At 51.5% G+C, this 16,108-nt stretch overlaps 3 protein-coding genes and 1 pseudogene across 3 annotated transcripts in view; 1 reads left to right on the top strand and 3 right to left on the bottom strand.

The window, feature by feature from the left end:
• The window catches only part of LOC129676580 (keratin-associated protein 10-2-like), a 717-nt pseudogene extending 501 nt beyond the window's left edge, over positions 1 to 216 (bottom strand).
• Tspear (thrombospondin type laminin G domain and EAR repeats) overlaps positions 1 to 16,108 on the bottom strand; it is a 160,086-nt gene that overhangs the window by 45,135 nt on the left and 98,843 nt on the right. Inside the window, exon 2 of the mRNA XM_055606971.1 lies at positions 11,790 to 12,010. Within this exon, the coding sequence (XP_055462946.1) occupies positions 11,790 to 12,010 (221 nt within the window). The remainder of the gene's footprint in view (positions 1 to 11,789; positions 12,011 to 16,108) is intronic.
• On the bottom strand, positions 5,903 to 6,766 carry LOC129676595 (keratin-associated protein 10-9-like). The gene is made up of 2 exons (XM_055607012.1): positions 6,670 to 6,766; positions 5,903 to 6,570 (listed from the first exon to the last, which is right to left on the bottom strand). Exons 1-2 carry the CDS (start codon positions 6,764 to 6,766, stop codon positions 5,903 to 5,905), a joined length of 765 nt encoding a protein of 254 aa, XP_055462987.1.
• The window catches only part of LOC129676594 (keratin-associated protein 10-2-like), a 10,624-nt gene continuing 10,058 nt past the window's right edge, over positions 15,543 to 16,108 (top strand). Inside the window, exon 1 of the mRNA XM_055607011.1 lies at positions 15,543 to 16,100. Coding sequence (XP_055462986.1) covers positions 15,543 to 16,100 — 558 coding nt within the window. The remainder of the gene's footprint in view (positions 16,101 to 16,108) is intronic.

The following is a 16,108-nucleotide window of genomic DNA, read 5'->3' as shown; positions in this document are numbered from 1 at the left end:
GACAGATTGGCAGCAGGGGCTGGACACACAGCTCACTGGGGTGCAGATGAGGGTCAGGCAGGAGGCTGGGGCACAGCAGCTGGGCTGGCAGCAGCAGGGCTCACAGCAGCTGGACTGGCAGCAGCTGGGGGCACAGCAGCTCTCTGGGCAGTCGTCCACCTGCCAGGAGGAGTTGGTGCGAGCGTCAGAGCAGACAGACATGGTGGAGGCGGCCATGGCAGGGTTGGCTGGGAGTTGGGAGTGTGTGAGTGTGTGAGTGTGTTGAGTGACTGTGTGAGTGATGAGGGAGGGAGAGAGAGAGAGAAAGAGAGAGAGAGAGAGAGAGTGTGTGTGTGTATGATGTGCTCTGGGCTCCTGGCTTTTATTCTCCAGGAATGTTTTGCTACAGGAGGCTCTGCGCCCTTCCTCTTCCTTGTTTTTCAGTCTGGAGGGTGCTCTGCAAGGCTCAGGCATAAACTCCAGTTGTGCTGGTCACTCTGCTTGGGCCTGGCTCAAGGCCAATTTAGGGTTACACTTTGTCAAAGAGGCTGGCTACGTTCTGCCCACATCCCAGAATACTGAATGGGACTAAATTAAAAATTAACGGACTAGTCTGTTTGATAGAGGGAATTTTAAAGATAGCCTATCATCGGGCTGTGGCATGGTTGATGCTCGCTGCCTTTCTCCGGGTTTACAGTGAGAACTCTGAACCAAAAGCATAGCGCAAAAGATGTGAAGAGTGTGCAGCTGAGTGAGGAAAAAGTGGGAGAGAATTTAGCCTCCAAAAAAGCAGCGGTCGAGGTTGCAGATGCCAATGGAAGCAAACGTAACTCCTGGAGAGACCAACGCAAATAAGGGAAAACTGCACGCTGGGAACGGGAGTAACAGAGGCGAGGCCTTCAGCGTGAGAGTGTCTCCACTCCAGGGCAACGTCCTCCAACAAGACCATCGAGGTCCTCTTCTGCCCACTCTCCACAGGTACACAGAGGTCACTGTGCCTGTGGGGAAGGAGGGCCAGGCCAGGCCTTGAGTTGGGAACACAACGTGCTGTCAATGTCTGTGTAGTGCTGTGGTTTTAGGCAGGCAGCGTACAAGAGTTGCAACATCATGGGGCATGTGCCAAGGGTGCAGCAAGCCTCTGAGGCCAGGCACTGTCCCCACGTGAGCTTGTGTGGGCCATGCAGGAAGCTGCAAAGGTGAATCCCAAGTAGTAATGCAGAGCTAGAGAACACTGTAAGGGGGACCCCAGGAGGTAATGCTTGGAGATGCCAGGCGTGTCAGAAATCTGTTGAGGAGAGCTGCAGGCGTGGGATGGGGTTTGCCAAAGAAAGAGACGTGTGCTGCAGGCAACAGAGCTGTGGGCAGTGCTCCTTGTGGCACCAGAGTCCCGACAATGGCGCCATGAGGCTGCAAACGAAGCTGGACGCAGAGCTGAGGGAGTTTGCCCTGTTGGGTTTTGGCTTTGCTTGGTGTGGCCTTTCTGTGCTTGTCTGCTCATCTCCATTCCTCCTGTTTGGATTGGTAATATTTCTATGTTGGCGTATGTGAGCAGGGTTTGATTTAGGGGCTCATGGCTCATGATCACAACTTGCATTTCAAAAGGGATTTTGGACCTTTAATGGTGTTGGGACTGTCGGGAGACTATGGAAAGTTTTGAATTTGTACTCAATGTATTTTTGCTTCGAGAAGTGGCCATGAGCCGAGGGCTGTGTCGCCAGCGAGAATGTCCTCCTTGGGCTCCTGTGTTCGAAGGTCTGATCCCCAGCTGTCGGTGCTGTTTTGGGAAGGTTATGAAACCTGCTGGGTTTGGGGTCTAGCTGGCAGATGTAGGGGAACAGGGACGGGGCTTGAGGGTTCCGGATGAACTCTGCTTTGGTCCCGAGCTCTGTGATGAGGAGCCTGTGCGACACGCTCCTGCTGCTATGAGCACCCCCGTGCTCCCACCACCATGTTTGCACTGCCGCGCTTTACCCACCATGCTAGACTGAAGCAACACACACACACACACACACACACACACACACACACACACACACACACAAATCCCTAGGTTGTTACCACTAACGCAACTCATTCAGTAGCTATCCAGTCAGGTCACCTTCTAGATTAAGTTATATTTAGACAGATATGGAGAACTGGGCACAGAGAGGTTAAGCAGCCTGTCCCTGGCTGCACAGTAAGACATACCATGACTCTCTGCATTCCAAAATAAAAGACAGGAAGCACATAAGGAAATATAACCAGAAGCATCTGGGTTGAAGATTTCCCAGGGAGGCAAGGAAAAACAAATTAGCGCCACAGAGCCTCCACCCAATGGCTTCGAGGACAAACACAAGCAGGTTCTTCCACAGAAGGAAAAAAAAAAAGAAAGATAATAAACAGAGTGAGCGTCTCACTGAGCCCAAGCACGGCAAGTCAGTCACAAGGGAGACGGGAAAGCACAGCCAGGACAAAAATAATCCCCAAAAAACGAGGTGGCTTGAATAAGAATGACTGCACAGACTCCCTGTTTGAACGTTTGGTGCCCAGTTGGTTGGCCGTTTGGGAAGAATTAGGAGGTGTGGTTTCATTGAAGAACACGGTGGGCCCCTGGGGTGGGCTTGTGGATTTCAAAAGCCCACATCACGTCCAGTTAGCTCTCTCTGTCTCATGCCTGCGCATTAAGGTCTACGCTCTCAGCCACTGCTCCAGCGCCCATGTCTGTCTGCCTGTTGCCATGTTCTCTTCCATGGTGGTCACGGGCTCTCTGGAACCTTGAGCCCAAGGATTAAATGCTTTCTTTTATAAGTAGTGGTAGTCATGGTGTTTTGTCACAGTAATAGAAAAGGAACTGAGACAAGTTATAATGGTTGTGGAGCCGGAGGGAATGATTCAGTGGTTCTGAGCACTGGCTGCTCTTCTAGAGGACCTGAGTTCATCACCTGGTATTTCCTTAGGTGCTGTAACTCCACCTCCACAGGACCCCACACTCTGTTCTGAACTATACTCATGTGCAGAAGCACACAACGAAACAGACACACATACACACAGACACACACAGACATACAGATACACAGGCACAGACACATACAGACAAAGACACACAGACATAGACACACACACAGACACAGACACACTTATACATAGACACAGACAGACACACAGACACACACATATACCTACACATAAACATACACACACACACACACAATTAAAAAAATTTTTAGGCCCGGCGCGGTGGTGCACACCTGTAATCCCAGCATTCAGGGAGGCAGAGGCAACAGGATCACTGTGGGTTCAAGGCCAGCCTGGTCTACAAAGCAAGTCCAGGACGGCCAAGGCTAGCCAGAAAAACCCTATCTTAAAAAAAAAAAAAACAGAATAAGAATAAAAATAAAAATCTATTTTTTAAAAAGAAAAAATTGGGGGACACTGTTTTAACTGGGTGCACAGGAGCAGAATATCAGCGGAACAGATGGATGGACAAGAACACTGGTCTCTGAAGGACTCCAGGTCCACAGGTCACAGAGCTACCTGTCCATCAGTGTGTTCTACAGCATTCTTCACAGCCTGGGTGTCTACCAACAGGAACAGATAGATAGAGTGTGCAAGTCTACACAGCCGAACTTCCTCTACACGAGAAGAGCAAAGAAAGACACATTTTTAAGGAAATGGCAAAAACTCGGCAGTGGGGCTGGTGAGGCATAGTGGCAGAAACCACGGCTCAAGCCTCTGGGTGTAAGGTGGTGTGAATTATCCTGGCTCCCACATTTCATCCACTGCTAACCGGATAGTAACAGGCCGCATTCAACCCAGTGAAGTGATTACATCTTAAACGTAACGGGTCAGCATATTTTCTGTTTCTATAACAATAACACCAAAGGCCAGGTGCTTATGAAGAAAGGAGGTTTATATAGTTCATGGCTCTGGAGGCTGAAACACAGCAGCATGGCCCCAGTTCTGCCGTGGTTCCCCCCAACTGCATCTTACCACCGGTAGATGGCAGCCTGGAAGGAGGTCACGTGAAGGGAGGGAAACCCTTGAGGTGAGGAGTTAGTTCTGACCTTCACCATGCCCCACCTCTAGGGTACCATCCCACCAAGGACCAGATGCCCGAGACAGACTCTGGTGATACCCTCCAGCCACATTCAGACAGCACTAGGTGGGAAACCTGGTTATCAAATCAATTCCACTCATCTGTGTTTGCAATTTCAACCTGCCACACTGGGGTTTGCCTGCTGGATGGTGCTGTTGGAACATGCCAGTCCCCAGGTGGACACAGGCAGAGCATCACATAAGGTGGGGGGATGCTGCCCGGGCATGGGGCCTCCCTGACCATGGATGCTTAACCCATCCAGAAATGGGGTTCCTGCCCTCCGTACACCCCAACTGTTCGGACTCAAATGGCCAAAGGGCATTCTTGCCTGACTTCAGCTCTCTGTGATGGAGAAACAAGCTTCATTTCCAGAACCCTCCAAGGAGGGAGTGTCCATCTTCCAAGATCAGGCTGGCCACTGTCAGTGGGAGACCCACAGAGGTGAGCCATGGTGACAAGGTGCTGGGCAAAGGAAGGACTCGGACCCGGATGGCAGCTATAGCCTGCCCTTCTTGCCTCCTCCAAGTAGGCCTTCCTTGGAACTGGAAGAAAATTGACCAAGCCCATGTTTGTTGAAAGGCTGCAAGGGGCTGTTCCTTCTGGTAAGGACCCACAGAGCAGCCAGTGGGGTCAGGAGCTTCTGGAACACAGAGCCATCTGCCTGCCAAGCTACCAATTCCCATTCTGCTGACAAACTTGTGACTTAAAAGATTGATTTATTTGTGTGTGAGTGTGTGTATGTGTGTGTGAGTGTTTGTATGTGTAAATGTTTGTGTGTGTATAAGAGACTGTGTGTGTGTGTATGTTTGTGTGTGTTGTTTACCTATGGATGTCAGAAGACAGCTAGCTGAAGTCAGTTCTCTTTCACTACCTTGTGGGATCATCTGAAAATCAAACTCATTTGGCAGTGTCCTACTAAGCGCCTCTGAAGATCTCTCTAGCCCCCCCAAGACTCATGTGTCCCGGGTGGTCCTTGGGAGCAAGTGACAAATTTAACAAAGCTGATCGTGGACCCTGGAGCGTCTGACCCCTTCATCCAAGGCCTCCATTGGTGCTCTGTCAGGGACAAGACCATGACTCAGCCAAAAAAAGAACAAGGCACGCAAGGAAACAAGCCACCAGAAGTGAGAACTGGCAGAAACTTCTAGAAACTGGCTAGAAGTGGCTCTCGGAAATGATCGACGTGGGAACGACCACTCAAATTGGAAAGTAAATAAAATGCAGAAGCTTCCAGAACCAGCCCAGCAACACAGACTCTTCCAGGAATCTCTATTTGTTTTATTTCACAAAGGGGCATAGAGGACAGGGAAGGGAGCTGAGTGGGTGGGGGAGGTCACAGAGAAGACCCAAGGTCAGCTTAGCTCTGAGGCCTGCATAGGGGACAGGAGTACAGAGCAGGGTGTCAGGCCTCAGCAGAGCCCCTGCTGGCCCTAACCATGGCAGGTGTCTAGTAGCCACGAAGGCTCTCCCTGGAGCCTGCAGGGACACACACACACAGAGAAAACCAAATAGCCAGCAGAAGGCCGACATTGGATGCAGCTCAAGGCCAGGGTCTCAGAGAGATTGAGCTATGACACATGAAGCCTGTCCCCCCCGCGTGGCCAGATGTTCTAGGGCAGCCTCAGAAGGTTTGCAGGAGTCACAGCTGGTCAACTGGTCTCAGGCTAGTAGCCTCTGTCTGGCCACCGGATGAAAAAGAGTGTGGTGAAGGCAAAAGGTAAGATACTGGGAACTGAGCAGGGAGACATGGGTACGAGGCTGAGCCCAGTTGTGGGGAGCAGGACTGTGGGGCTCAGGACTCTGAGGGTATCAGACCTGCACCTGGGGGATTCTAAAGAATGGGACAAATCAGCAGCAGCTGGACTTCTGGCCCGAGGAGAGGCCACAGCAGGCCTGGCGGGAGCAGGCAGGGCGGCAGAGCAGGGACACACAGGAGGCTGGGCGGCAGCAGCTGGGCTGGCAGGAGGAGGCACAGCAGGAGGAGGTGGGCACGCAGCAGGCGGGTCTGCACACGGGGCGGCAGAGCAGGGACATGCTGGAGCAGGGCTTGCAGCAGACAGGAGCACAGCAGGAGGGCTGGCAGCATGAGGAGGATCCACAGCAGATGGGTGTGCAGCAGACAGGCTTGCAGCAGAGAGGCACACAGCAGGAAGGCTGGCAGCATGAGGGCTGGCAGCATGAGGACTGGCAGCTAGACTGCTGGCAGCATGAGGACTGGCAGCTAGACTGCTGGCAGCATGAGGACTGGCAGCATGAGGGCTGGCAGCTAGACTGCTGGCAGCATGAGGGCTGGCAGCTAGACTGCTGGCAGCATGAGGAGGATCCACAGCAGATGGGTGTGCAGCAGACAGGCTTGCAGCAAAGAGTCACACAGCAGGATGGCTGGCAGGGGGAGCAGGTGCAGCAAGCTGGCTGGCAGCTAGACTGCTGGCAGCATGAGGGTGTACAACAGGAAGATTGGCAGCAGGGGCTGGACACACAGCTCACTGGGGTGCAGAGGAGGGTCAGGCAAGGGGCTGGGGCACAGCAGCTGGGGACACAGCAGCTGGGCTGGCAGCAACTGGGTTGGCAGCAGCTGGGCTGACAGCAGCTGGGCTCACAGCAGCTGGGCTCACAGCAGCTGGGCTCACAGCAGCTCTCTGGGCAGTCGTCCACTTGCCAGGAGGAGTTGGTGCAAGCATCAGAGCAGACAGACATGGTGGAGGCAGCCATGGCAGGTTTAAGCTGGAGAAGGGTGAGTGTGTGGATGTGTGAGTGTGTGTGTGTGTGAGGTGCCACGGTGGCCGGCTTTATACCCCTGGGTTGCTTGTGTTGTGCCTCAGCTCCAGCTTCCTTTTCCTGGTCATGTTTGGAGTCAGACTGTCACCTCACTGTTGATGGGCTGTCAACAAACACTGCTGTTTGGTGAGGTTCTGGAGCTGCTGCCTCCCTTCCCCCTCCCCCCCAGGAGAAATTCTACCGAGATGCTCTGATCACATGGGAGACCAGGATGGCAGCCACCACATGACTGCCTGGAGGTGTCCTATCTCAGAAATCTTAGTCCTTAGGGCAGCATCTCTGCCCGAGCAGAGATGGAGTCGGGGCACCAGGGCTGTGGGCTTTGAGGATGGTGGCATGTTCTCCTGAATTGCTCTGTAGACTTGCTGTCTAGGGGTGCCTCCTGCTGTCAGTGGGAACCCCTTTGTACCTGTGGCAGGCCAGAGGGAGTCTTCCTGGGGCAGAGGTTGGCTCACAGCAGGTGTGAGAAAGAGGTGGCCTGGCATCAGGGTAGTAATCACCTCCTGATCACTGCCATCTGTCACATTTCTTGGAATCTCCTGACAGTGCCTGTAACGTTCATACATCCTTTGTCTCCTCTGAGCTCGGGTGCTCAGAGCTCCGGTTTTTCCAGGGGCACTGCAGAGCTCCCTCCCTCAACACAAGTCCGCTGGGGACTCAGACCGTGTGAGGACAACTTGTTTACCAGAGCGTTGTCCCACACGCCTGCTCATTCAACACTGCTCCAAGCCCGGTGGACATCCAGAGTCTCTGTGGTTCCTAAACTATGTCACATTTCAAGGGCACCTCCTCAGCAGATGCTCTGGGCTGCAGAGTCTCCAAATAGCTTCTCGCTAGACAGGGCACCGGCTGGGATGGATGAGAGGCAGGGCTTGGAATTTCCGTGGTTCTGATGGTGAGTAAGATGCTGGGCCCTCCATGCAGGCAGATGGAGAAGTTCTGTCTCAGACAAAGGCGGAAACTTGCCCGGTTTGTTGAAAAGACATCAATCTTCACACCCCGGGGGCTCAGCTGATAAGACAGAGCCACTTGGTAGATTCCCCAAGCAGACTTTTAAAATGAGCTGAGCTCAAACCCAGGGGAAGGTCTTGAAAACTGCCAAGGGAACCCTGAGAGCAGCAATGGCCAGCCTTGGTCAGAAACCTGGAGGCCAGATGCAATGGGTGAGAATTACAGACACAGCAAAACCGTTTCAGAAACTAAAGCAAAATAGAGGCAGCCCGATAAACAAAGGAAGAGACTCCGCCATCAGCAGGCGTGGAACAAAGTGGCAGGGTACAATATGGGAAAAGAGTTTTACTAGCTGCATATCCAACAGAGGGCTAAGATGTAAAATATATAAAAGAACTCAAAAAAGTGGGCATCAAGAAAACAAATGACAAATTAAAAAAAAACGGGGTACAAACAGATCTACACAGAGAGTTCCAGAAGATGAAAAACAAATGGCCGGAGGACGCTCAGAAATGTTCAACATCCTTAGTCATCAGGGAGATGTGAATCAAAACTACCTTGAGACATCATCTTACACCTGTCAAAATGGCCAAGGACAATAAAATAAGTGACAGCTCATGCTGGCAAGAATGTGGGGCAGGGGGAACACTTCTTCATTGCGAGGGTATGTACAAACTTGTGCAGCCACTATGGAAATCAGTGAGGTGGTTCCTCAGAACCTGGGAATAGATCTACCTCAAGATCCAGCTATTCCACTCTTGGGTATATGTTCTACATAGACACTTGCTCCTCCATGATTATTGCTGCTCTATTTATTATAGCCAGAAACTGGAAACAGCTTGGATGTCTCTCAGTGGATGAATGGATAAAGAAAACGTGCTACATTTATACAACAAACAATTACTCGGCTGTCAAAAAATAAAACCATAAAATTTTCAGGTAAATTGATGGAGCTAGAAAAAAAGATTCATCCTGAGTGAGGTAACCCAAATCCCAAAAGATAAGTATGATATGTATTCACTTATGTGTGTATGTCTGTTGTTAAGTCTTCAATAAGCAGGATAAAATCCAATATAACCACAGAGGTTAGGTATAGAGAAAAGTATATTGAGGACGTCTCTCGGAAGGTGAAATAGAATATATAGTTATGAATGAACAGGGTGGGGCTATAATCGGAGAATTAAAGGAAAGGGAACAGAAGAGGAGGTGAGGAGGGGAACACAAGGAGGGTGAACTAAAACTAAAGACCATTTGGGGAGGGTGTCATTTGAAAACCTGCTACAGTCAAAGCTTCTTAAAATATATACATGTATGAAAGAGATACAAAGAGTCACTAAGAACAGGGGAGACAAAGCCCCAACTAGACATCACATTGAAACCTCCAGTGTTGGGGATGGGGTCTATCTAATTCAGTTGTTGGCTAAGGGGTCGCCCAAATAACGCAAGCTCTTTCCGAGGTTATTTACTGATTGCTTACCACATGCTGACGGTAAGGGCCTACCTAGAACCTTCACCCCTGCTGAGCAGTTCTCTTGATACTGTAAGGCACTCTGCCTTAGAGTAAACATCCATCACCTACAAACCCTTCAGTCTACAACAGTAATCTGTTCACAAGATATGCTGGAACGATAGTGGCACCAAAGTTGTGGCAGTAACCAGCCATTATCTGGTTGGATTTAAGTCCTGCTCCATGAGATGGAACTCATGCCTGACACTGCTTGGGTGGCCAAGAATATGAGTTCAGATAGGCCACGGACCTAGAGGAAAACCAGATCCTTCTGTTCTGCTGAAGGAACTTATCAATAAAATGACTCCTGATGATAGTCTGCCATACGCCTAGAGTAGGTCCTGGTTCAGCCACCATCAGAGAAGCTTCCTCCTGCAGTAGACGGGACCAGACACAAAGACCCACAACTGGGCAATGTGTAGACAGTGAGAGAGCTGGGAGCATTCAATTCTAAATGGATGTCTATGTCAAATCCTTCCCTCAGGACTCAGGGAACTCTGCAGAAGGGGAGGCGGAAAGAGTGGAAGAGCCAGAGGGGATGGAGGACACTAAGAAAACAAGGCCCTCTGAACACAATAGGATTGTTGCAATGAGAATTTTCAAAGACTCTGGCAGCATGCATAGGGCCTGCACAGGTCTAAGCCAGATGGGGTCCCAGGGCTGAATGGGGACAAACCACAACCCCTAACTCGAACTGATAACCACTCAAAAAGGAAAAATTAGTTTTCTCCAAGTCTCACTAGGTAGACAAACCACACTTACAGGGCAGGCTCCATGCCTAGCAGAGGATGGCTAACATAAAACAAACTCAAAAGTATTTTTTTCCCAAAGGTATTTTTTGAGTTTTTTTTTTTTTTTTCTCATAATGCTTTGTCTGGGCCTTTTTCTTTCTTTCTTTTTTCTTTTTCTATCTTTAACTTTCTTTCTTTCTTTCTTTCTTTTTTTTTACCTTACAGGTATTTTGCTTATATATTATGGTTTCCAACTTTGTGTTTTTGTTGGGTTTCTGTGTGTGCAAATGTGTGTGCCTCTGTATCTGAATGTGTTTCCTGTGTTTTTCTCTGGCTGTTTTTGTTTGTTTGTTTGTTGTTTTTGTCCTATCCTGGTTTGCATTTATTTTAACTTATTCTAGTCACCCGAAGGTGAATGAACCCACAGGAGAAGCCAACAGCCCAGAGGCGATCTGGAGATAGCCAATGCAGAAGACAATGGGCTACTTAATCTCCATCCTGCTCCAAAGACTTTAAAAGGCAAACATTTATGGGCAAGTCATTAAACCATAGTGCTGAAGGCTTGGTGCTAGCTTATAGTGCTGTTGGGTGGTGGTGTGGCCTTTAAGAAGTGGAAATAAGGGGAGCCTGGGACCCTGGGACCCTAGTCCTCCTCTCTTTGCTTCCCAGCCACCGGGAGTGGGCGGATTCCTGTCACACCCCCCATTAAATAACGCAATGACTGTGGGAATAGCCTGGCCGTACCTCACGAGTCACAGAGTTCCTGTGTGACTCAAGAATTCCACCTCTAGATTTGTTCCTGGGAGCAACATGAGTGAGTCCACACAGGACATGCATGTTGACAGCAGCAGCATTTACAAGCCAAAAGAGGAGGAAGCCATGTACCTGCCAGTCACTGATCAGAGAGGGAATAAGGCATGGGCACAGTGTGCACACACCACGGGAGGTTATTCAGCTATGACCAGGGGGACATATGCTGAGCCGTCAGTCACGAAAGGCTGGATACAGTGATCCATTTATGCAAAATGTACGCTCATGACTTTCCTGGCCACCATGGAGCTGTGCACGCCCGCATACCAACAGCCACCGAGCTATAGTTATCTGGGTTCGCAACAGCAGCCATGGGGCGGTGCACGTTCATGACTGTATCCGTAACCATTGAGCTCCGCAGAGTCTTGGCTTAGAGCAACCATCAGGCCACCCAAACTGGTGACCAGGCCAACGACAGATCTGCACAACCATCACCATAGCAGCAACTCCTGGTCTGTGCCAACCAATGGCTAGAAGAACAACCACTGAGCTGCACATATTCAGGCCTATAACCAACAACCACTGGGTCCTCCAGCCCATGGTGATACCAACCACCGTCAGGCCACACAAACCCACGACTATACCGACAACTGTAAAAGCTGACTGTTATCACAACCATGGAGCTACATCAATCCATGACGGTACCATTCGCCATTAGGCTACACAGATCCTTGGCTATTTAGTCACCAGCCCTTGGCGGTACAAACCCATGTACATGTCAACAACCACCCCACTGCGTGGTGCAAATCTGTGACTGCACCAACAGCCACCAGGCCAGAGGTTGCACAGACAGACTGATGGGGCCTCGATGTGGGCAAGGCAGTCCACCCTGACCCAAGGTTCCTATAACCGGGCTCTGTGTGGCCCGGATCAGCCCAGCGCTTTGTGGGTGCCGACGCTGGGAACATTAGGAAAGAAAGTCGGGCCGCTCTTACAAGAAAGAAAAACTGCCACTGACCTTGGGTGGAAGGTCGGGGACCCTCAAGGTGACGACAATGGAGAATTCTTCAGGGAAGAGATCACAGCTGGAGAAGATTCTAGAGGCGGGGAAGCTCGCGGTACGGGGCTCGGTGGCTGGGAACTGGAGGCCCCGCACACCCTCCGCCTGCACCATCCGGATCCCGCTTGTAGCACCATTCAAAGGGACCACCTCTGCCAGGATGTCCAGGGGACGAAGGTCTGTGGCAAAGAAATGATGGGGGCAGGGGTTAGGTAATGGCTGGGCCACGTGACAGCCATGATGGCTTACTCTACAGTTTCTTGAGCATTTCCAGCTTTTGCACCATGAAAGCTATCAGAGCCACGCTAGAGCTGTGGTGTCAAGCTGTGAACCCCAAACAAGTTAAACAGTGAATTTGGGCTAGCGCCCAGGAGCAGACTTCCAGCATGGCTGGTGGATGGCGAGGAGCAGTCACAGCGGGTAGTGCTGGGGCTGTAGCCTGCCACAGAGGGGCCCACTGCCTACACAAGAAAACAGCCCTGAGGACATCTGCAGAGCCACTGGACACTGTGTTTGCTACTGTCCTCATGACTGGGACATGTTTTAAAATATCCCACATAACCCTCCCTTTGCCTTTAAAAATGTCCCCTTGCCTCAGCCTTCTTGAGCTCACCCATGGTTTACCACAGTGCGTGTTCTCATTACTTTCTGTCTCTGCCCTTTGGAGATACCCTATGTGTGTGTTACCCAAGTTGCCTCACTTTTTCCTGGGAGCAGAGAGCAAGGCTATCGACCCCTGCTTTACCATTTAGGAAGTATAGGTGTCTAACACCAACAGTGATTCTGCCTCGCCTTTGCGTACATGAGTGACCACTGCAGGATGAGCCACGTGGTAGCTCAGCCCCTGAGGATAGGAAGCACCAGGCCATCCACAGCTCGTCTGGTGCCATGCAGGACCCCCGGGGCACTGTCTGTGGGGAGACAGGCAGGGTGTCCTGTGTCTTCCATCAGCTAGAGGGAGGAGAGGAGGCACCTGGGAAAGGCTCTGCTTCCTAAGTCAACAGCACTAGAAACAGAATCAACGGTCTGGTCTGGTCCTCACCGGTCATGGAGAGCTTTGGTACTGAAAGAAAGCCTTTGGGACCATCCCTCTGGGCCCTGGGAGGAGGTCGTGAGGAGAGCCAGGTGGGTTGGCTGTGTCCACAAGAACTGACCAAGGAAAAAGAAGGCAAGAAAGCTGCGGGCCTAGATTCCTGACAGAGAATGAAGATCTTTAGAAAAGTGTTAGCATGTCACGCTAGCTGTAGAGAGGGACAATGCATCACACAGGAGCCTGACACTGGCCAACATGCCAAAGCAGTTAGTATGAGGACGACTCGGGACCTCCCCTGTGGTATTAATGACCCCCTGAGTCTGTCAGTGTGAAATAAAAATTAAAAAAAAAACTTTTAATAAATACATAAAAATATACATCTGTTAAAAATAACAAAGGATGCTGCCAGGTGGTGGCACACGCTTTTAGTCCCAGCACTTGGGAGGCAGAGGCAGGCAGATCTCTGAGTTCAAGGCCAGCCTGGTCTACAGAGCAAGTTCTAGGACAGCTGGGGCTACACAGACACTCTGTCTTGAAAAACAAAAAGTAACAAAGGAAACCCTAGACTTCTCTCTACATAAACATAAAAGCAGTTAACAGACAAGAACGTTTAGGCTAGACAAAGGCAGCCTGGAAGTCCTAGAACTGCAATGGGGATGCCATGGCTTGCTTCCGGAGTGACCCTCAGGCCTATGCTGAAGGCCTGGTTCCTAGCTGACGGCACTATTGGAGGTGGCATCATAGGAAGTGGGGCCTAGCAGGAGGAAGTTAGGTCATTGGGGGCATGGTCTTGAAGAGGTTCTGGGACTCAGGGCTGTTTCTCGTTCTCTCTCTCTCTCTCTCTCTCTCTCTCTCTCTCTCTCTCTCTCTTCCTGGTTGTGGTGAGATGAGCACCCTCATCTCACCCCTCCATATGTCCCATATGATGTGTGCCTCACCGCAGGCCCAAAGTGCCAGGGCCAACCCATCGTGGACGGATTCCTCCAAAACCATGAGCTAAACTAAACCTTTCCCTTTTCTCAGGTAATGACCTGGGGGATGCCATCGCAGCATCAGTGGGAAGTCAACTCACAAAGGAAATGCTAGATGCCCCTGCCCACTGTGGTCACACAGAACTTGGCCTGCTTCCGGGGAGGCCCAGGGAACACCATTCCTGCAGCAGAGCATGAGGCCTTGTTTTATAACTTCCATCTGCAGGAGAACAGCTGAGCCTGGACCAGAGGGTAGTCAGCAGTAGAGAAGGTAGGAAGAGCTCAAGATAAACCAGCGGCCAAATGAGGCAGAACAAATAAGGAATGAAGAATGAAGAAACCAATGAAGAAACAGGGGAGAGGGCTGGGTCTGCTTTTCGACATAGTTCAAGACACAGTATACAGCGGCCAGACAGATGGGCTGGAGGCAGAGCCCACAGAACCGTGGTAACCAGACAGAGGACAGGGCTCCAGGGGAGTGGAAATGATGGGCAGATGGTTCCATAGCAACCGGCTGTTGGGAGTTTCCCAGAACCCCCTGGCACATGTTAGCAACAAAGGGGAAATGGCAGCAGAGGCTTATGTGCATGGGTCCCACAGGCCACACTGTGTGCTGAGCTGTGGCCTCACATGAGCCCCAGTTTGACTGGGAGAAATGCAAGTGGCCCATGAGCGGTGTTGTACAGACAAGCAAGCCCTTTTCCCCAGAGTCAGGGTCACAGGAAGGAAGGGCTGAAGGCCATAAGGCCTCTCTCAAGCCATGCAACACTGGTGCCAACTGCTGGATCCTGGTGAAGCCAGTCCTGGTGGAAAGCAACAGGCCGGCAGGAATATCTGGATTTGGTGACGGGTTTGTGGGTGTGCTGGCCTGCTCCCAAGCAGGAGCTCCAGGTGGCCTAGAATGTGACCCCTTAGGAGATGATGGGTTCATACAGGTCTTGGACCTGCACACATGACTGTCTTTGAGAGTAGGGTCTTTGTAGATGACCAAGGTGTGATGGGTCACTAGGTGGGCTACAAAATATCTGATGGGAGTCCTTATAAAAAGGGATGTGTTGGACTCAACCCATGGGGAGAAAGCAGATGTCAACACGGTTGGTAATGCTGGGGTCCAGGTGGCCTGGGCAGCTCCCTCAGCTCAGACCAGCCAGCACTGACACCTGAGGTGGACCTCAGTCTCCATGGTGAGACGGGCACATCTCAGTTAGCTATACTGTTGAGGTACTTGGCTGCACACCTTGAAGAAACTGACAAACTGACACAACTCTGCCGGGAAATCATAGCGTTTCTCTACCCTGAAGCCCCAGGGGCCTTTGCTAACCACCGCCATCCCAGAACTGTAAATTCCTGCCTCAGCTCAAGAGGCACAGGGCCAGGACTGATTGATAGCCACATGTCCCTCTAGCACCATCAATACCCCAGACCAGTACTGCCTTACCCCCAAACAACCCAGGAAGAAAGCCCAAGTGAAGGACATGGAACATAACTTATTGTTATGAGACTAAACATGAGGTGAGGCACCAGCTGTGAGCAGCAACTCAGGAAATAAAAATAGGAACGGGGCCAACAGCAACCAGGAAGGAGTGGTCTCGGGCTGGGCCGGTAGTACCAGCCAGGGAGGAGTATAAAGCCAGTGTATCCTACCCCTGACACATGAACTCACACATTCACTGAGTACTCACTCACCCTCCTCCAGCCAACCCCGCCATGGCCGCCTCCACCATGTCTGTCTGCTCTGACGCTCGCACCAACTCCTCCTGGCAGGTGGATGACTGCCCAGAGAGCTTCTGTGAGCCCTGCTGCTGCCAGTCTAGCTGCTGTGCCCCCAGCTGCTGCCAGTCCAGTTGTTGCCAGCCCAGCTGCTGTGCCCCAGCCCCCTGCCTGACCCTTGTCTGCACCCCAGTGAGCTGTGTGTCCAGCCCCTGCTGCCAGTCTGTCTGCTGCACACCCTCTTGCTGCCAACAGTCTAGCTGCCAGCCAGCTTGCTGCACCTGCTCCCCCTGCCAGCCCTCCAGCTGTGTGACTCTCTGCTGCAAGCCTGTCTGCTGCACACCCATCTGCTGTGGATCCTCCTCATGCTGCCAGTCCTCATGTTGCCAGCCGCCTAGCTGTGTGCCTGTCTACTGCAAGCCTGTCTGCTGCACACCCATCTGCTCTGGATCCTCCTCATGCTGCCAGCAGTCTAGCTGCCAGCCCTTATGCTGCCAGTCCTCATGCTGCCAGCCATCCTGCTGTGTGCCTGTCTGCTGCAAGCCTGTCTGCTGCACACCCAT

Source organism: Psammomys obesus, unplaced genomic scaffold, assembly GCF_907164565.1.
Source record: "Psammomys obesus unplaced genomic scaffold, mPsaObe1.curated_primary_1811, whole genome shotgun sequence".
In the NCBI taxonomy this organism is placed as follows: domain Eukaryota; kingdom Metazoa; phylum Chordata; class Mammalia; order Rodentia; family Muridae; genus Psammomys; species Psammomys obesus.
This window is presented reverse-complemented; position numbering and strand designations above follow the sequence as displayed.